This window comes from Cervus canadensis, chromosome 26, assembly GCF_019320065.1.
Source record: "Cervus canadensis isolate Bull #8, Minnesota chromosome 26, ASM1932006v1, whole genome shotgun sequence".
NCBI classification, from domain to species: Eukaryota; Metazoa; Chordata; class Mammalia; order Artiodactyla; family Cervidae; genus Cervus; species Cervus canadensis.
Genome location: NC_057411.1, coordinates 51,605,863 through 51,626,119, shown reverse-complemented (window position 1 = coordinate 51,626,119; position 20,257 = coordinate 51,605,863). Strand labels below are relative to the sequence as shown.

Genomic DNA, 20,257 nt, shown 5'->3' with positions numbered 1-20,257 from the left:
ACTCCTTATTGCCAAATTCAGACTTAAATTGAAGAAAGTTGGGAAAACCACTAGACCATTCAGGTATGACCTCAATCAAATCCCTTACAATTATGCAGTGGAAGTGACAAATAGATTCAAGGGATTAGATCTGATAGAGTGCCTGAAGAACTACGGATGGAGATTTGTGACATCGTACAGGAGGCAGTGATCAAAACCATCCCCAAGAAAAAGAAATGCAAAAATACAAAATGGCTGTCTGAGGAAACCTTACAAATAGCTGTGAAAAGAAGAGAAGCGAAAGGCAAAGGAGAAAAGGAAAGATATTCCCATCTGAATGCAGAGTTTCAAAGAATAGCAAGGAGAGATAAGAAAGCCTTCCTCAGTGATCAATGCAAAGAAATAAAGGGAAACAATAGAATGGGAAAGACTAGAGATGGGAAGGACTTGAATTTTCTCTTCAGGAAAATTAGAGATACCAAGGGAACATTTCATGCAAAAGTGAAAGTGAAAGTCACTCAGTTGTGTCTGACTCTTTGTGACTGCATGAACTGTACAGTACACGGAATTCTCCAGGCCAGAATACTAGAGTGGGTAGCCTTTCGTTTCTCCAGGGGATCTTCACAACCCAGGGATTGAACCCAGGTTTCCCTCACTGCAGGCAGATTCTTTACCAACTGAGCCACAAGGGAAGCCCAAGAATACTGGAGCGGGTAGCCTATCTCTTCTCCAGTGGATCTTCCTGACCCAGGAATCAAACCAGGGTCTCCTGCATTGCAGGCAGATTCTTTATCAACTGAGCTACCAGGGAAGCATATGGGCACAATAAAGGACAGAAACGGTATAGACCTAACAGAAGCAACAAATGTTAAGAAGAGGTGGCAAGAATACACAGAAATACTATATAAAAAAGATCTTAATGACCCAGGTAACCACGATGGTGTGATCACTCACCTCGAGCCAAACATCCTGGAATGCGGAGCCAAGTGAGCCTTAGGAAGCATCACTATGAACAAAGCTAGTGGAGGTGATGGAAGTCCAGCTGAGCTATTTCAAGTCCTAAAAGATGATGCTGTGAAAGTGCTGCACTCAATATGCCAGCAAATTTGGAAAATTCAGCTGCAGCCACAGGACTGGAAAATCTCAGTTTTCATTCCAATCCCAAAGAAAGGCAATGCCAAAGAATGTTCAAACCACCGCACAATTGCACTCATCTGCTCAAAATTCTCCAAGTGAGACTTCAACAGTACATGAACCATGAACTTTCAGATGTTCAAGCTGGATTTAGAAACGGCAGAGAAACCAAAGATCATATTGCCAACATTCATTTGATTATAGAAAAAGCAAGAAAATTCCAGAAAAACATCTACTTCTGCTTCATTGATTACACCAAAGCCTTTGACTGTGTAGATCACAACAAACTGTGGAAAATTCTTAAAAGTGATGGGAATACCAGACCACCTGACCTGCCTCCTGAGAAGAATCTCTATGCAGATCAAGAAGCAATAGTTAGAACCAGAATGGAACAACAGACTGGTTCAAAATTGGGAAAGGAGTATGTCTGGTCAAGGCTGTGTATTGTCACCCTGCTTATTTAACTTAAATGCAGAGTATATCATGAGAAACGCTGGGCTGGATGAAGCACAAGCTGGAATCAAGACTGCCAGGAGAATTATCAATAACCTCAGATACACATATGACACCACCCTTATGGCAGAAAGGGAAGAGGAACTGAAGAGTCTCTTGATGAAAGTGAAAGAGGAGAGTGAAAAAGTTGGCTTAAAGCTCAACATTCAAAAAACGAAGATTATGGCATCTGGTCTCATCACTTCATGGCAAACAGATGGAGAAACAATGGAAGCACGGACAGACTTCATTTTCTTGGGCTCCAAAATCACTGCAGATGGTGACTGCTGCCATGAAATTAAATGACACTTGCTCCTTGGAAGAAAAGCTATGACCAACTTAGACAGCATATTAAAAAGCAGAGACACTACTTTGCCAACAAAGGCCCATCTAGTCCAAGCTATGGTTTTTCCAGTAGTCATGTATGAATGTGAGAGTTGGACTATAAAGAAAGCTGAGCACCAAAGAATTGATGCTTTTGAACTGTGGTGTTGGAGAAGACTCTTGAGAGTCCCTTGGACTGCAAGAAATTCCAACCAGTCCATCCTAAAGGAAATCAGTCCTGAATGTTCATTGGAAGGACAGATGTTGAAGCTGATACTCCAATACTTTGGCCACCTGATGCAAAGAACGGACTCCTTGGAAAAGACCTTAATGCTGGGTAAGATTGAAGGTGGGAGGAGAAGGGGATGACAGAGGGTGAGATGGTTAGATGGCATCACTGACTCAATGGACATGAGTTTGAGCAAGCTCTGGAAGTTGGTGATGGACAGGGAGGCCTGGCGTGCTGCAGTCCACGGGGTTGCAAAGAGTCGGACACAATTGAGCAACTGAACTGAACTGGGTGGACAGACGCTCTAGAAGCGGATCTTCAACACCCACTCTCTGTGCTGCTTTGACTGACATTCTCAGCCTGTGTCATCCTGGGCTTGATGGCAACACAGTCAGGCAAGACCTGCTGTCAGACGGACGTCACTAAGGGCTGACCTGTAAGCCCAGTCTCCTCAAAGCTGCTTCACTGAACCTTAGATGCCACCCCACTCTTTTCTCAAAATGTCCTGTTCTGGAAACATGTACCATTCATTCAGTAGAATTACAAGAATGTTGAAAATTTCGTTCCTTTGTGGTTTGTTAAGGCTGAGATGAATGCACATCCATCGTGGGAACTGGGAACCGGGAATGTGGAGGGGCGGGGAGTGTCCTTGGAACAGAGACTGCAGGTGGCACGCCCTCTCCCTGTTCTTGTCCCCATGGGCTTCCTCCCGTCAGCTGGGATCGTCCGCGTACGTCACTCTGCATGCTGCTGCTGTTGCTTACTGTTGGGACACGCTACTATGACTTCCCAGAAGTCCAGCTTGTGATGGGGAGCCACGTAAGATCCCAGGGCACACACCATCCTTTCAACTCCCTGCTTCCGCCTCTGCTGGACGCTACAACACTTCTAATTTTCCTCGAATAATGCAGTCACCATGTGGTGCCTGATGCTGAACTTCGGGCTGGCCCCTCAGAAGCCATATGCCTAGAGGCAGCATGACAAAGCCAAGCATGAACTGCGGTTAAAGGCTCTGATCCCATTCTGCCAAACTGCTTTCCAGAGAGACGGCACTCATTGACACTCTCACCCTGGGCAATTTTGTCTCAATAGCCCTCCCCTCCTCTGAGGCTTGAGCTTCGTTTTTCTCAGGCAGTAGATGTGAGCAGGAAGCGCGACTTTCTAATGCAAACAGGTGATGCCCTAAACTTGGAAGGAAATTCTGCACCATAAGAAGAACTGCACAAAACATGAAAATAAAATCCAACCATCACTGAGCAGTCTCACTGTCAGTTCTTTTTAGAAGATTTTCTGGGTGGGCAGGTCCCTTTCTCACGATTCAACAAACTAACTAAAAGCTAATGTCAAAACCAACAGCAAGTGCCCAGAAAACAGCGGAGGCTACTGAGGGCCAGGGAGCCAAGCCCTTGCCCAACGTCATGTGGCCTTTTGGTGGTGATGCTCCCCACTGCCCAGCCCAGGCCCGGAGCTGCCTGAGGACGCCCCAGTAAATATCCGCCGAGGGACCCAGGGATGCTGACCGGTCCCCAGAGCTGGAGCAGTGCTGAACACAGTGTCCCTCATGGGATCTTTACTGGGACGTCCGATTCCAGCCAAGATGGAGTGACAGGAATGAAAACTACCTCCTCAAACGATAAATATGGAAACAGGCAAGGATTCTCCAGACACTGGACCTCAGGCAACGCATGACCCCAGTGAGAAGAAAAACAGATGAGGCGGGAGCTGTGACCGCCCAGCCCACTGCCTGGAGGGAATTCTCGGGTCCTGGCACAGACAGAGGGGACCAGGCGGGACCCAGCAAACACCCTGGCTGAAGAGACAGAACCGAGAGTCTGGGGAGGCCAAGGCCACCAGAATCCAGAGGATAGAGTAGTGGAGATGAGCCAGCTGCTCGGGGAGACAGCTGCGGAGAGGCCCCTGAGTGTCTAGCTGGGTACAGGGCCCACAGCGAAGAAATGCTCACAGATCACAGGGCACTGAGTCCATAGCCAGGGTACTCAGTAGCAACGCTTCTTAGCCCCAAACTAAACACAGCTCTGATCCTGCGTGACATCTTAAAACAACAACAAAAAAAAGAATCCAACCATTTACAAGCAACCAACCTGTATTACAAAATAAAGCTCCAAAAGCTTAACAGGAAAACAAAAATATTCGGCTACCAGCAAGGTAGAAGTCCCAATGCCAGGCAGCCAATAAAAAAAATGACCAGGCTTGTAAAGAATTAGGAAAATGTGACCCCCCCCAGGCCCTCCCCGGAAAGCAGAACCAGGCTGGGCTGGTGCTGTCCTGCGGGCTCCGCACAGATGCCCCCGCTGAGTGGAGGGCACCTGGTGTGATGGCACCTGGGAAGCCTGAGGCACCCCAGGCAAGGGGCTGAGCCCCTGCCCACGGCTGAGAAAGTCGACCTCTGGGCACTTGGTGGGGGGCGTCCACATGCTCCGGGAACTGACGCACAGATGCTGGGAACATCAGGGGCGAGGAAGAGCAAGTGCGTGCCTGCTCAGTCGTGTCCGACTCTGCGGCCCCCTGGGCTGCAGCCCGCCAGGCTCCACTGTCCGCGGGATTCTCCAGGCAAGAAGACTGCAGTGGGTTGCCATTCCCTCCTGCAGGGGACCTTCCCAACCCAGGGATCGAACCCATGTCCCCTGCATTGGAATACGGATTCCTCACCACTGAGCCCCCTGGACTGGAGACCAGCTAAATCCAGGTGACCCCCCCAGGGTGACGGGGCTCTAAAATCAAGGCCACCCAGGGGCCCAGCAGGGCGTGCTGCAGCCAGCCCCTCCGCCAGACCAGCACATTTTATCTCATGTGTGTCGTGGTCATTCATGGCACACCCCTGGCGCACGGCCTCTGTCCAAACCCCTCCCTGACTGCAGCGGCCTGTGCGAGACGCCCACCCCGTCCCCCTCAAGCCTGCCTGCCCCCGGTGGCATCATCCACCTTCTGCAGAGGGGCACCTCTGAGGGTAAGCACCGCGGAACGAAGGAGGGAATGAACCAGCGGCATTGTGACATTCAGAACGTGAGACCTCGATGAAAACTAGAAAGGGCAAAATGCCTGTTTCAGGAGAGACTTTAGAGATGAAAATCACTTCCCACTGTGACCAGCTGAGCTTCACAGGAATTCACCGCCACAGGAGCCCCTGACAACCGCAGGCGCCCCAGTAACAGGCCAGTTACATGTGACCCCGCCGGCCTCTCTGAAGGTACGGCTGGCACAGGGAGGCTCACTTCGGAGGCTCTTCCAAGTCCTTTTTCCCAAGCGGGCAGCTGAGTATGGAGCCAGGACCCGGGGGGCCTCAGCCACACTTGGGGCCATGCAGTTGTGCAGAGAGTGGTCCTCCCAGCGGGCCTGACTGCCGTCCTCCGAGAGGCCCATGTGCAGGGCTGGCCCTGGGCTGGCGTCCAGGAGCTGGGGTGTTGGCAGGGCCCCCAGCGCCCCCACCGATGGGGGCTCCCCGTGCCTCCCTGCTGTGTCTGCGCTCACACCCTTCTCCCTGGGGCTGGATTGAGTGCCTGCCCAGCAGAGGGGCCCCCGGGGCCGGCCCCCAGTAAGAACCCCAGCTCTGAGTCTGTGACGGGCTTCCCTGGGGACACGTGTCTCTGTGGGTCTGTGTGTGTCCTCGGGACGGGGTTCTGGAAGCTAGCGCCCATCTCCCCTGGACCCCCATCCCCTCCCCCACTGGACCTTCTCCCATTGCTGGTTCTGCTTCGCAGCTTCTCGCTGTGATGGATCAGAGCCGAGAGGACGAATGTGCCGAGTCCTACGTGTTCTCCTGCTGGAACCTGGGGTGGCCTTGGGGGCCCCGACACAGAGATTCTCAGGGAGCATGAGACATGAAAGGTTCTGGTGTTGCCGTGTGAGTGTGAGGTACTTTAGCTGATTTTTATGACTTTTCTCCACCTTTTTAAAGCTGCTTCGCCTGCATCCAGTCCCAGGGCAGATCTCCCTCTCTGCTTTTCCTGCCGAGGCTCTGCAAGGCGCCAGATAAGTTTCAGCCACTCGGTCCGTCTGTGTATCATGCAGTGAGCAGGTCCAGGAGGGCTTGGGATCAAAGAGTCCCAGGGAGAAAGTCCCCCCCGCCCCCCCCCCCCCCCCCCCCCACCCCCCCCCCCCCCCCCCCCCCCCCCCCCCCCCCGCCAGGAGAGCAGGGCCAGGTGGGGAGGGGCAGAGGATGCCTCCTCCCCAGCAGGGCTCAGTGAGCTGCAGGGACCAGGCAGGTAGGAGACCCTTGTGGCCCCCTGGGCCCTGGCCCCTCCTGAGAGATGACAGAGGAGGGTGCACTCCTCCTGTCAGAACCCTGGTGTTTGAAACCCTTGGCGGGACCCTACCCGCCCTGTGATCTCAGACGCACACCCAAGCCCCCACCTCCCCGAGCGGAGAGGCGCAGGCTGGTGGGCTGAGAAGGCTCTGGGACTCGGCGAATGACCCACCCCGCTGTCGCTCGACAGAATTTGTCCAGCTGGTGAAGCCATGATTGCTGGGCCGCAGGAATTCCCAGCAGGGCGGTCTGGACTGTGCAGCGGGGAGGTCGCCACCCGCCAGCTCTGGGGCAGCCCCACGCAGGCCCACCCCCTTCTCCGCTGGCCCTCCGTCCCCGCCATACCCCTGGAGGGGGCCCGTGAACCCGCCCCTTCTCACCAGCTCTGCCCCCCCCCCCCCCCGCCCCCAGCTGGGCTCCCCGCAGCCCCTGCGCCCGCCCCGCCCCGCCCCGCCCCTCCGCCCGCCCCGCCCCTCACCTGGCAGGAGCGGAACTGGCTGACCAGCAGCGTGCAGCGCTGGGGGTCCTTCCGCCCATCCAGGCTGTCCAGCTCGGCGGCCACCTGGCTCAGCTCCTCGTCCGCATGGTAGAACTGCGCCAGCAGCTGTGGGTCCGACCGCTGTGGGGAGAGCGGAGTGAGCGGGCACCCCGGGTGTGGCCCCCTCACCCTGACGGGCCCCCGCGCCCCTGCGTGCCTGGGGGAGGTGACCACAGACAGGGGCTGGGGCGTGCTGGGGGCCGAGGACAGTGGACTCACTCTTAGGAAGGAGCTTTACTCCGGAGACTAAGCCAAGGCCATAAAGGCAGCGGCTGAAGGGAGGGTCGGCTCTGCTGCCTGGGCCCCCCAGCCGGCAGCCCAGCTTCCACGATGCCAGGAGGAGCGGGGCTTTGGCGCGGCACACCCTCCTCTCAGAGGCTCAGCTCCCACGGAACCCCCAGGGGGCCCTTCCGACCCTGGGTCTCCATGAGCCTCCGTCCGGCCTGCAGGTCCCCTGCCCGCCCCCAGCTCTAGCCCAGTGGCCACACCGCGTGTCCTGTCCACACACTTCCGGCCACCGCAGGCCTCCACGTGGTCTCCCTCTGGCCCTGGGGCCAAGGCCGTGTCCCCTTGATCGGAGTGCAGGGTGAGGACACGCCCACGGGAGGGGGGACAGCACCCTCGAGCGTGTCTTTACACGAGGGCCCTCCGTGATCGCAGAGAGACCGGAGCGAAGGTGATAACAGGTCAGCCCCTGCTCCCTCCTCCTCCTGCCTGGGAGGCAGCCCACCCGTGACTGCGCCCAGCAATCTGCCGAACACAAGGTGACTTATTTTTGTGATTTCTCAGCTCACAGCTCAGCTCATGGAGCCTGAGTTTTGCCCCTCCCCCAGGGTCACCCGTTCCCGGATGGATCGTCCTCCGAGCAGGGGTCTTGGATCACGGGGAGGACCCCCTGGGGACATTTCACAGGAGATCAGAGATTCACCCCCCCCCAACCCCTATCCAGCAAAGGCACCTGAGCACCCACTGCTGAGAATGCAGAACCAGGGCAGGCCAGACCCCACCCTGCAGGCCCCCGGCATCCGTGACTCCCAGGTCCCCTCCATGGGCTCGGCTGACTCCCCCAGGATGCCCACCAGTGACCCCTCTGTGACGAGAGGGGAACCAGGGTCGGGTCAGCGGCTGGCAGTACATTTTTGCCCCCTTCCTTGTGCTGACCGGAAGGAGAGGGGCTGGAAGGCGGGCAGCTGTCTGGACGGTGCCCTCACCACCCTGGCCTCAAGGCTCCCGGGGCCCATCCCTTCATTACGGCCCACCTGGACCCACTTCCTACCCCGGGGCCTCCTGGTTTCAGAAGCTGGGGGGCAGGGAGAGACACCCCTCCCAGGGTTTAACCTGGCACCTCCAGGGCGTGGCCGACACCCACATGAGGGAGAAGTCAGAAGGGCGCTGAAGAGGGCCGCCCGCCCAGGGAAAGGCAGGGAAGAAAACGATAGCACAGTATCGGGGGACCCCACCCAGCACCCCCCAGACTGGGTGGGCCACACACCTCCGTGACCATGAGCAACAAACATCCTCCAAACCGGCCTCCCCCTCCCTGGGGACACGGCCCGGGTGGAGCGGAACCTGTCGCCTGGGAGTGGAAGGACCAAGACGGACCCTTTGGGCTCACGGCGCTTTGCTTCCAGTACAGCCAAGAGCTTAAGACCAGAGCTACGAGTGTGTTGACCATCACCAAAAACAGAGAGATGTGTACAACACACACACATGTGCACACGTGCATGCATTGAAGAAATTAGAGAATTCAGAAAAAAAATTTTTTTAAGCTAGCAACTATCTTTATTTTGTTGAAATACAGAAGGCCTGTGTGATTTTAAAATTTTAGTTATATTCCGAGATAGCGTTCCAGCCCCCTCGGAAGGAATGATTTCCAACAAAGAATCAAAATTCTCCTCTGTGGACTTCCCTGGCGGCCCAGTGGTTAGGACTCCACGCTTCCAGCACAGGGGCACGGGTTCGATCCCTGGTCAGGGAACTGAGATCCCTCAGGCCGTGACACACAGCCAGAACTGAAAAGATGGAAAGAGTTCCCGGGGGGCTCAGGGTGCCAAGGTGCGGCGGGAGAATCTTGCCGATGGTGTCAGATCCCCACCAGGAGACCCAGACGCTGTGAAGACGAAACTTCCAGGCAAGGGTCCAGGAAATGAATGAATACAACTTTAGAGATTCAATTTGTGCTGATCAACAGGATCCAAAAGAACATTTTGGTGCCACGTTTCCATTTCTAAGTATGCAGAGAACAAAGCAAACACAGCAATCTCTAGCCTGGCTCATCACTCAGACCTAAATCGGTCCAGCAGGGCAGGGTCACCCTCAGGCCAGCTTGGAGGCGGGACCGCGGACTGCAGGGAGACAGAGAGAAGAGGACAGACGTGCTGCTCTCTGCGACTTGGATCAGCCGGCCTCATTCAACAACGTTTAACATTAAATTTTAAATGAGACTTTCAAATGTCCCTGAGTAAAATGTCCACGGCAAAGAGAATCAATTGATACGGTCAGGAAGAAGTACTCACCCTACCTTGAAATAAAAACCATGAGAGAATAAAATAGAGCCCAGTAAGGATGTCTTTTTGGCACACGATGTCAATATTTTCTCAAAATAAATCCATAGCAGTGACAGTTTTCACTGTTACAGGACAAAAATAAAATTCACGAAGATAGCACTTAGGCGGTTAGATGAGTAGTGAATAAGCAGCCTCCAAGAAGGCAAGAGAAAACACACAAAAACACAGCAGTGACTGAGTAAGTCCGAAGCGCCGAAGCTGACAATTCAGAACCGATTCTGTGAAGCTGATGGAATTATCCATCATGCAAACACCTGCTCTGTGATGCAGGCTGGGGCTGTGGGATGCGGACGTGGATGCCTGGGTGTGTATGATCTGAGGCCCTGCCCTCAAGTGCCCATCTGAGCCAGGCATGTGACGATGCTGGAGGGACCTAAGCTTCGTGAGGCTGGCCAGCTGGGTTGGGGCAGAATGTGACGGGAACCATGAGTGCCCCCAGCCCTGGGCAGGGCACCGGTTTTGTCCCAGTAGGTACCACCAGGCCCCTCGGTGAGGTGGCCCGATACTGACCCAGATGAAGAAAACTCACAGCCAAGGTCACATCAGTGGGCACGGCAGAGCCGGCGGTCAGCCCAGGTCTCACTCTAAGGACCCTCGGGGATCCGCCTGGGAAAGAGGAGGAGGTTAAGAGTAACCAGGACAGGATCCATGACTCTTGCTTCCCAAGTAGGAAGCAAATGCGGCAGCAGGAAAACCTTAGAAGGATTCCTGGTCACCGCAGCGCGGTCTTGGCCAAGCTCCAGGAAGGGGAGGAGAGGAGGAGGCAGATGGCAGGACAGGTGGGCAGGACAGATGGCAGGACAGGCAGCGTGGCCAGGACGGAAAGGACCAGTGCCCTCGCGCCCCCAGTGCAAGCCTGGCGATGGAGAGCAGCCAGCCCCCGCCCCCTGCTGGCCCCCTAGCAGCTGCCCCAGGACAGGAGCTGGGCTCCGAACCCTCGTTCCCAAGACTACACCCCATGGGACCCCCACCACCCTCCCGCTGGGCAGAGGAGAGCCTTCCAGATCTCGGTGGCTCCCCAGGTGGTGGACAGGTGGCAGGCAGCTCAGGGGTGAAGGCTGGTGGGGCCAGCCCAGGCCTGGGCCTCTCCTGGACAAGCCCCCCAGCAAAGCCTCAGACCCCACTCTGCCAAGCCTGAACACAGCATAGCCGAGAAACCAAAGAAGACCCTGGGTCGTGCACAGAGTCTGGCTGCTCCCCGAGCGGGGCCTCTTGCAGCCCGCTGGCCCTCGGGCCCTGGGCTCGGGGAAGCAGCCCAGGCTACACGAGACTGTCAGGAAAACCCACTGACCACGGGCCACCAGGACCGGAAACCCTTCACTGCCTCCAAACACCGAGCCAGGCCCTCCTGCGGGTCTCCACCACATCCTTCCGTCCCCGGGGCCTGGGGGTGCCGGGCAGCCATGACCCCGGTCCTCAAGGCTGGCCTGGTCCACCCCAGCGCGTCAGGGCCCCAGCGCTGACCTGGCTGCATCACCCGTTGCCCGTCAGCGGATCAGAGCCCCAGAGAGGCACACGCTGCTGTCGTTCCAAGGTGGCAGCCTTGCCTTGCCAGCCAGCCAGCAGGCGCTGGATGCCCTGCGCCCACCCACACCCAGCTGCCTGCCTTCCCATCCAGGGTCCTCCACCAGGGCTTCGAGGCTGCCCCTCCGGCCACTGCTCACTCTCGGGACCCAGGGACCTGGGGTAAGGTCACCACCAGTGCAGCCCGGCCTGCTGCAGTCCCCGGGGTCACCGAGGCGGACACGACCGAGCGACTGAACAGCAAGAGGACCTTCCTATGCAGAGCTGACCGCCGACCGCCCTGCGGCAAGCCCAGGCCTGTGCGGCCTCCTAGGTGGTCTGCTGAACGTGTGCCCTGGAAGCTTTCGATTCCAGGACCAGTTTAGACAACCAGTGAGCCGCTTCCCCGCCCCTGCTGGCTCTCCAGGCAGTGGTCCCCTCACCGAGCTGGTCTCAGCTACCGCGAAAGCCACAGCCAGCTCGGGGGGCAGCGGCCCCGCTGTGGGTCACTCCGGAGGGCAGCCCACCTCAGGAGAACCCCCGCGGAGGGTCCCTGCCTGTGCGGCACAGCGAAGGCCCCTGGATAACGCCGACCCCCACCACGGGAGGACCCGCTCCAGAGAAGCAGGCCCCTGCCCCAGAGAAGGCTGGTCTGGTCCCGTGAGGGTGAGGTGGCCCCGTTGGGCTGGACACCCTCCTTCCAGGGGAACGCTGGGCTTGGGGCCCTGCGACACCCCAGGTGACCACACAGGCCTTGGCCGTGGCACGTGCAGACACGATGCCTGGAGATAGCTGAGCATCTCGAGAAGGGTTTTCAGGAGAAGGCATTCTCAGATAAAACTCTCAATCGAGTGTTGTATATATATACAGATGACACGCCGAGAACACTGGTTGCAGGAAATTTAACCATAGCAGCTGCAGTGGGTCATAAAGAAGCTCTTCCTTAACCGCAGAGAAAAGGAGCCCAGGGTGGCAACTGCCCTGGGGGGCGGAGGAGGGGGTCACCGCGGCACCAATCGGAACAAACGGTGACTGACAGCTGGGCTTTCAAACTGCAGGAGAGCTCGTCTTTGAATTCCAATAGGTTTCAGGTTCTTTAAAAAGCATTTTATTTTTAAGACTTATTACCTACTGAACTTGTCAGCATGCCAATCAATTCTGTTCCCGCTCTGCTAACAGCCACGGGACACTGTCCCAGAAGTCTCGGGCCTGCGGGGTGACACGGGGCCACGCCCTGCTGCCGAGAAAACTCCTGCCTGGTTGATAGCAACCCGGGAAACAGCCGTGGAGAGGCTGCGGTCTTCTCAGCTTCTAGCACGGACGGAAATCCACTCATGGGAAATGGGAATTTAAACTGCTTATTATGAATTATTTCTCTCCTTCAAAAACGACTTGAGATGAGTTAATTATAACGCACGTGAATTGAACCTATTTGTTTAGTCAGAGGAGCAATCAGAGGTCTGGAGCAGGGATCCCGGGTGCTGGGTCATGTGGATTACTGCAGGTGCTCACCCAGATCTCGGCTTTGCTGGCCCAGGCCGGAGCCCTCCCCAGGCACATTCTACTGTCCTGAGCACGTCCCCCGCCCCCGGGCTGGGGTGAAGTGGACTGGGAGAGGCCCTTCCTGCCTGGGTCCCAGGAACACGCTGGTTGGGGAGGAATCCCGGGGAGGTCCCCATGGGAGCACCTAAGAGACAGGATGTCAGCAGGAGCCAGCACTGAGGGGGCCCCTGGTGAACCAGAAGGGGGAGCGCACCGCTCCAGACCACCCCCTGAAGGACTGAAGGACTTGGGAACCCAGGGTAGCTGCCGTGTCCCAGCACAGACCCTCTGACCCCGCCTCACCCGGGGCTGCTCAGACGAGCCCCGCCACCCCTTCTCCAGAGAGCGTGAACTTAGCTTCTAGAAACAGTTTTACTGAGACATGACTCACCTCCCATAACATCCACCTGATTTAAAGTATGCAATATCAGGGTTTAGTATATTCACAGAGCATCCACCATCACCAGGAACTAAAGTTAGAATCTTTTCATCGCCCCCAAAGAAGCTTCACCCCCATTCCTAGTGGTCCCTCTTAATCCACCATGTCTATGGATGTGCCTGTTCTGGGCATTTAACTAAAGGCAATCATAAGCTGTGGTCTTTCACGTCTGGCTTCTTTTCACTTAGCGTGTGTGCAAGGTTACTCTATGTAGTAGCATGTGTCAGCACTTCATTCCTTTTTGTGGCTGAACTGGAAAAGATCAGTTTTCATTCCAATCCCTAAGAAAGGCAATGCCAAAGAGTACTCAAACTATTGCACAATTGCACTCATCTCACATACTAGTAAAGTAATGCTCAAAATTCTCCAAGCCAGGCTTCAATAATACGTGAACTGTCAACTTCCAGATGTTCAAGCTGGTTTTAAAAAAGGCAGAGGAACCAGAGATCAAATTGCCAACATCCACTGGATCATCAAAAAGGCAAGAGAGTTCCAGAAAAACATCTATTTCTGCTTTATTGACTATGCCAAAGCCTTTGACTGTGTGGATCACAATAAACTGTGGAAAATTCTGAAAGAGATGGGGATACCAGACCACCTGATCTGCCCTTGAGAAACCTGTATGCAGGTCAAGAAGCAATAGTTAGAATTGGATATGGAACAACAGACTAGTTCCAAATCAGGAAAGGAGTACGTCAAGGCTGTATATTGTCACCTTGCTTATTTAATTTATATGCAGAGTACATCATGAGAAACACTGGGCTAGAGGAAGCACAAGCTGGAATTAAGATTGCTGGGAGAAATATCAATAACCTTAGCTATGCAGATGACACCACCCTTATGGCAGAAAGCAAAGAGGAACTAAAGAGCCTCTTGATGAAAGTGAAAGAGGAGAGTAAAAAAGTTGGCTTAAAGCTTGACATTCAGAAAACGAAGATCACGGCATCCGGTCCCATCACTTCATGGCAAATAGATGGGTAAACAGTGGAAACAGTGGCTGACTTTATTTTGGGGGGCTCAAAAATTACTGCAGATGGTGACTGCAGCCATGAAATTAAGAGACGCTTACTCCTTGGAAGGAAAGTTATGACCAAACTAGACAGTATATCAAAAAGCAGAGACATTACTTTGCCAACAAAGGTCTGTCTAGTCAAGGCTATGGTTTTTCCAGTAGTCATGTATGGATGTGAGAGTTGGACCATAAAGAAAGCTGAGCACCAAAGAATTGATGCTTTTGAACTGTGGTGTTGGAGAAGACTCTTGAGAGTCCCTTGGACTGCAAGGAGCTCCAACCAGTCCATCCTAAAGGAAATCAACCCTGAATGTTCATTGGAAGGACTGATGTTGAAGCTGAAGCTCTAATACTTTGGCCACCTGATGCTAAGAGCTGATTCATTGGAAAAGACCCTGATGCTGGGAAAGATTGAAGGTGGGAGGGGAAGGGGATGACAGAAGATGAGATGATTGGATGGCATCACGGTCTCAATGGATGTGAGTCTGAGTAAACTCCGGGAGTTTGTGATGGACAGGGAGGCTTGGAGTGCTGCAGTCCATGGGGTCTCAAACAGTTGGACACGACTGAGCGACTGAACTGAACTGAATATTCCACCATGTGGATGGACCACATTTTGTGAATCCATTCATCAGTTGATGGACGTCTGGCTTGTTTCTCCTTTGGCCATTATGAATAGTGCTGCTACAAACAGGTTTTTATGTGGATGTGTTTTCAGCTCTTTTTGGAATAAACCAAAGTAGAATTCCATACAGTGCCAGCCATACAGTGACTATGTTAAATTTTTTGAAAATCTGATTATATTCCAGACTGGTTGTACGATTTAACAAGATGTAAGAGCAAAGTTGCCATATAAAGTTAACATACAGAAGCCTATTGCATTGCTATACACTAACCAGGAACTACCAGAAAGAAACTAAGAAAACAATCCCTTTTACAATCGCATCAAAAGGAATACGGAGAAGGCAATGGCAACCCGCTCCAGTAATCTTGCCTGGGAAATCCCATGGATGGTAGGCTACAGTCCATGGGGTCGTGAAGAGTCAGACACGACTGAGCGACTTCACTTTCACTTCTCACTTTCATGCACTGGAGAAGGAAATGGCAACCCACTCCAGTATTCTTGCCTGGAGCATCCCAGGGACGGGAGCCTGGTGGGCTGCCATCTATGGGGTCGCACAGAGTCGGACACAACTGACATGACTTAGCAGCAGCAGCAAAAAGAATAAAATACCTAGGCATAAATTTAACTAAGGAGGTAAAAGACCTGTACTCAGAAATCTATCAGACACTAAAGTAAGAAACTGAAGGTAACACAAACAGATGGAAATCCATGTTCATAGATTGAAAGAATTAATACTGTAAAAATGACCATACTACCCAAGGCAATCTACAGATTCAATACAATCCCTATCAAAGTATCAACAGTATTTTTCACAGAACTACAACAAATGATTCTAAAATTTGTATAGAAACACAAAGACCCTGAATAGCAAAACCATCTTGAGAAAGAAGAAAAAAATTAGAAGTCTCATGCATCCTAATTTCAAACTATACTGCAAAGTTATACTAATCAAAATAGCATTGTCCTGGCACAAAAACAGGCACACAGATCAATGGAACATACTAGAGAACCCAGAAATGAACCCATACTTATATGGGCAATTGATCTATGATAAGGGAGGCAAGTCAGCCTCTTCAGTAAATGGTGTTGGGAGAACTCAATAGCTGCATGCAAAAGAACTGCACTATGCTCTTATACCATCTACAGAAATAATTAAAAATGGAGTAAAGACTTAAATGTAAGACCTGAACCCATGAAACTTCTAAAAGAAAACATTGGCTCTTTTCTCTTCTCCGCCATCCTATGTGCGGTTGAGTTCTGTCCGCACCATGTCTTCTCACAAGACTTTCAGGATCAAGCGATTCCTGGCCAAGAAGCAAAAGCAGAATCGTCCCATTCCTCAATGGATTCGAATGAAAACTGGCAATAAAATTAGGTACAACTCCAAGAGAAGACATTGGAGAAGAACCAAGCTGGGTCTATAAGAAGCGTCACATAAAAAGTGGCACACATGTTAAGATCACTTATTTAAGCAGCCGTATCACAGTGAGAACATCACTACTGTAATGCTTGGCTCCTGATGTTTCTTATTTCCTCACTATCAGTCTGAGACCAGTAATAAATATGATACATTACGTTGGAAAAAAAAAAAAAGAAAAAAAAAAAGAAAACATTGGCAGGATGCTCTTTGACACTGGTCTTAGATATATATATATATATATATATTTTTTTTATTTGTCCCCTCGAGCAAGGGAAAGAAAAGTAAGTATAAACAGATGAGACAGCATCAAACTAAAGTGCATCTGTACAATGAAGAAACTTATCGATAAAATGAAAAGGCCACTTACAGAATGAGAGAAGATATTTGCAAGTGATAATCTGATAAGGGGAAAGTATCCAAAATATACCAAGGACTCATACAACTCAACATAAAAAAACAAGTGAAAAGTGGACAGAGGATCTGAATAGACATTTTTCCAAAAAGGAATTGCAGACGGCCAACAGGCACATGAAAAGATGCTCAACATCAGGAACTATGAAGGAAATGCAAATCATAACATCAGTGAGATACCACCTCACATCTGTCAGAATGGTTATCATCAAAAAGAATACACATGGGGACTTCCCTGATGGTCCAGTGACTAAGACTCAGTACTCCCAATGCTGGGGGCCTGGGCTTGATCCCTGGTCAGGGAACTAGAACCCACATGCTGCAACTAAGATATGGCACAGCCAAATAAATAAATATTTTTTTTAAAAAAAGAATACACATAACAAATGTTAGCAAGAGTGTGGAGAAAAGAGAACCCTCGTGTGTTTTCATGGAGATGTAAATCGGTGCAGACACGATAGAGAACAGTATGGAGGTTCCTCAAAAAGCTAAGAATGAAACTGCCACCTGATGCAGTTATCCCACCTCTGGGAGTTTGTCTGGAGAACGTGGAAACACTAATCAAAAGGGATATCTGCACCTCCACGTTCATCACAGCACTGTTTACAACAGCCAAGATGTGGCACCAACCTAAGTGCCGATGCACAGATGAGTGATGAAGATGTTGCAGGCATGCAGAACAGCACGCACTCGGCCATCAAAAGGATGACATCTTGCCATCTGTGATGATATGGGTGGGCCTAGAGGGTATTATGCTTCGTGAGGTTAAGTCAGACGGAGAAGAGACAAATACTGCATGATTTCATTTAAACGTGGAATCTAAAAAACATAACAAGTGAACGAACATAACAAAACAGAAACAGAGGTATAGATTACAGAAAACAGGTGGTTTCCAGAGGGAAGAGGGGTGAGGAGAGGAGAGAAAAAGCAGGGGCAACGCGGAGGGACAAGTTTCAGCAGAAGATTAACCAGCCGCGGGTATGAAATGCACAGCGTGGGGAACAGTAGCTGTGTCGTATCTTTATACGGGGACACACACGCCCACGTCTACCCACCTCACCCCACCTCGCCCCGCCCCACGCTACTAGACTCATCCTGGTGATCCTTCTGAAATGTCAAATCACCATGTTGTGTAACAGGAACTGAAATAGTGTTGAAGACCAATTGTACTTCAGAAACAAACAGACAGAGGGGGACTTCCCTAGGCTGGAACTCTGTGCTGCCAAAGCAGGGGGCTCAGGTTTGATCCACTGTCAGGGAACTAGAACTCACCTGCCGCAATGAAGAGTTCACAGACCGCCACCTAAGACCAAGCACAGCCAAATAAATGCATTAAAAAAAAAAAAAAAAAGGCTTCCAGTGTATATGCTTTAAAACAAACACACGCACAGAAAAAGAGATAAGACTTGTGTTATCAGAAATAGGGATGGCAGAGGGGGGACTGGATGAAGGTGGTCACAAGATACAAGCTTCTCACTGTAAGAAAAAGAAGCACTAGAGATGTGATGTACAACATGATAAATAAACACTTGTTAGTCGCTCAGTCGTGTCCGACTCTTTGCAACCCCATGGACTGCAGCACGCCAGGCCTCCCTGTCCATCACCATCTCCCGGAATTTGCTCAAACTCATGTCCATTGAGTCGATGATGCCATTCAACCATCTCATCCTCTGTTGGCCCCTTCTCTTCTTGTCCTCAATCTTTCCCAGAATCAGGGGCTTTTCCAGTGAGTTGACTCTTTGCATCAGGTGACCAAAGTTTTGGAGCTTCAGCTTCAGCATCAGTCCTTCCAATGAATATTCAGGGTTGATTTCCTTTAGGATGGACTGGATTGATTTCCTTGTAGTCCAAGGGACTCTCAAAAGTCTTCTCCAACACCACAGTTGGAAAGCATCAATTCTTCGGTGCTCAGTCTTCTTTATGGTCAAACTCTTTATGGTCAAACTCATGTACATCCGTACATGACTACTGGAAAAACCACAGTTTAGGGACCTTTGTCATCAAAGTGATGTCTCTGCTTTTTAATATGCTGTCTAGGTTGGTCATAGCTTTTCTTCCAAGGAGAAAGCATCTTTTAATTTTGTGGCTGCAGTCACCATCTGCAGTGATCTTGGAGCACAAGAAAATAAAGTCTGTCACTGTTTCCACTTTTCCCCATCTATTTGCCATGAAGTGGTGAGACCGGATGCCATGATCTTAGATTTTGGCCAGCTTTTTCACTCTCCTCTTTCACTTTCATCAAGAGGCTCTTTAGTTCCTGAGAGCTAAATGGATGTTCACTGAACTGACTGTGATAACCGTTTCGTGACGTATGGGAGTCACATCCTCGTGCTGTACCCCTAAAGCTGACACATGTCAATCACACCTCGTGATACAGAGCTGCACGTACATCATGTCAATAAAACTGCTCACGGAGCAGCAGCGCTGGAGGTCCGATTTCTCCACGTCCTCCCCACCCCATGCTACCGTCTGGCTTCCTGATTCTTGCTGTCCCGGGGGGTGTGAAGTGCTGTCTCACTTGGACTTGCGTCTCCCTGGTGACTGACGCCGTGGAGCGCCCTCTGTCTGCTCCTGTCTGTCTGTGAGTCTTCTTTGCTCCCGTCATCTATCTGCACGTGAGTGGAGGTACTGAGGGGCTCTCGAGACTGACCACACCTGCTCTCTCACAGTCACGTAGGCAAACGCACGGTCTACACGGAGCCTTCCATGGGGGGGAACAAGGGTCCGCTCTGCGGCAGCCACGTGACCCCACCAAAGCTGCGGGCAGGTGAGGATGGGCAGCGTGGCAGTTCCATCAGGATCAGGATCCAACTTGCTGTACAGAGGGGCTTCCTGGTGGCTCAGATGGTAAAGAATCTGCCTGCAGTGCAGGAGACATGGGTTCGATCCCTGGATTGGGAAGACCCCTGGAGGAGGAAGTGGCTACCCACTCCAGTATTCTGGCCTGGAGAATCCCATGGACAGAGGAGCCAGGGGCGGGGCGTGGCTACAGTTCACAGGGTCACAAAGAGTCAACACAACTGAGTAGACTAACAATAAAGGATCTGCCTGCAATGCAGGAGACCTGAGTTTGATCCCCGGGTCGGGAAGATGTCCTGGAGAAGGGAATAAGGGAGTGGCTGCCCACTCCAGTATTCTTGCCTGGAGAATTCCATGGACGGAGAAGCCTGGCGGGCTACAGTCCGTGGGGTCGCAAAGAGACAGACACACTGGGTGACCGACACTTTGAGAAAAGGGGCCTTAGCAGATGGAAGATAGGGCGGGGCCTTGGAATGGGGCCATCCAGGATGACCGAAAGGCCCTGCCTGCTATGACAAGTGTCCTGACAAGGGGGGGGGGGGGACTCACACACAGAGGAGAGGCCACGGGGGAGAGAGGCGGAGACGGCAGTGAAGGGTCTGCAGGCCCTGGGGCACCTGGAGCCCCCAGAACCAGGGGAGACAAGGACCAGGCTCCCTCTCACAGCCTGCAGGAGGGACCAGCCCTCCCGACAGCTCACATCCAGGCTGGGGGCCTCCTGAACCATGAAAGGCTACATTCCTGCTATTCCCAGCCACCTACTTTGTGGGCACGGCAGCCATGGGACGGGAAAGCAGCATCCCCACGCCCACGCTGACCACCCAGACGCACCCCGGCACAGGTAGGGAGAAGGGGGTCCCCGTGAGCCCCGCTTCTCTCCACAGACTCAGTCCATGGAGAACTCCCCGAGCGCTGCTTGCCCGGGCCCTGCTGGACACACCGAGGCGTCCCGGGTCCCGCAGAGCCGGCTGGGCCGCAG

The 20,257-nt window shown here is 52.7% G+C and overlaps 2 protein-coding genes across 10 annotated transcripts in view; one reads left to right on the top strand and one right to left on the bottom strand.

Annotated features, from left to right (window-relative positions):
* ZFYVE28 (zinc finger FYVE-type containing 28) overlaps nt 1–20,257 on the bottom strand; it is a 97,069-nt gene that overhangs the window by 43,392 nt on the left and 33,420 nt on the right. For all 9 annotated transcript variants that reach the window (XM_043448067.1, XM_043448070.1, XM_043448075.1 and 6 more), the window contains exon 2: nt 6,901–7,041. In XM_043448067.1, coding sequence (XP_043304002.1) covers nt 6,901–7,041 — 141 coding nt within the window. The remainder of the gene's footprint in view (nt 1–6,900; nt 7,042–20,257) is intronic.
* LOC122428224 (60S ribosomal protein L39) lies at nt 15,866–16,221 on the top strand. The gene has a single exon (XM_043448087.1). The coding sequence runs from the start codon at nt 15,917–15,919 to the stop codon at nt 16,070–16,072; it is 156 nt and encodes a 51-aa protein (XP_043304022.1). The 5' UTR covers nt 15,866–15,916; the 3' UTR covers nt 16,073–16,221.

Coding starts and splice junctions, on each gene's coding strand:
- LOC122428224 (XM_043448087.1), top strand. CDS start 15,917: ATGTCTTCTCACAAGACTTTCAGGATCAAGCGATTCCTGGCCAAGAAG.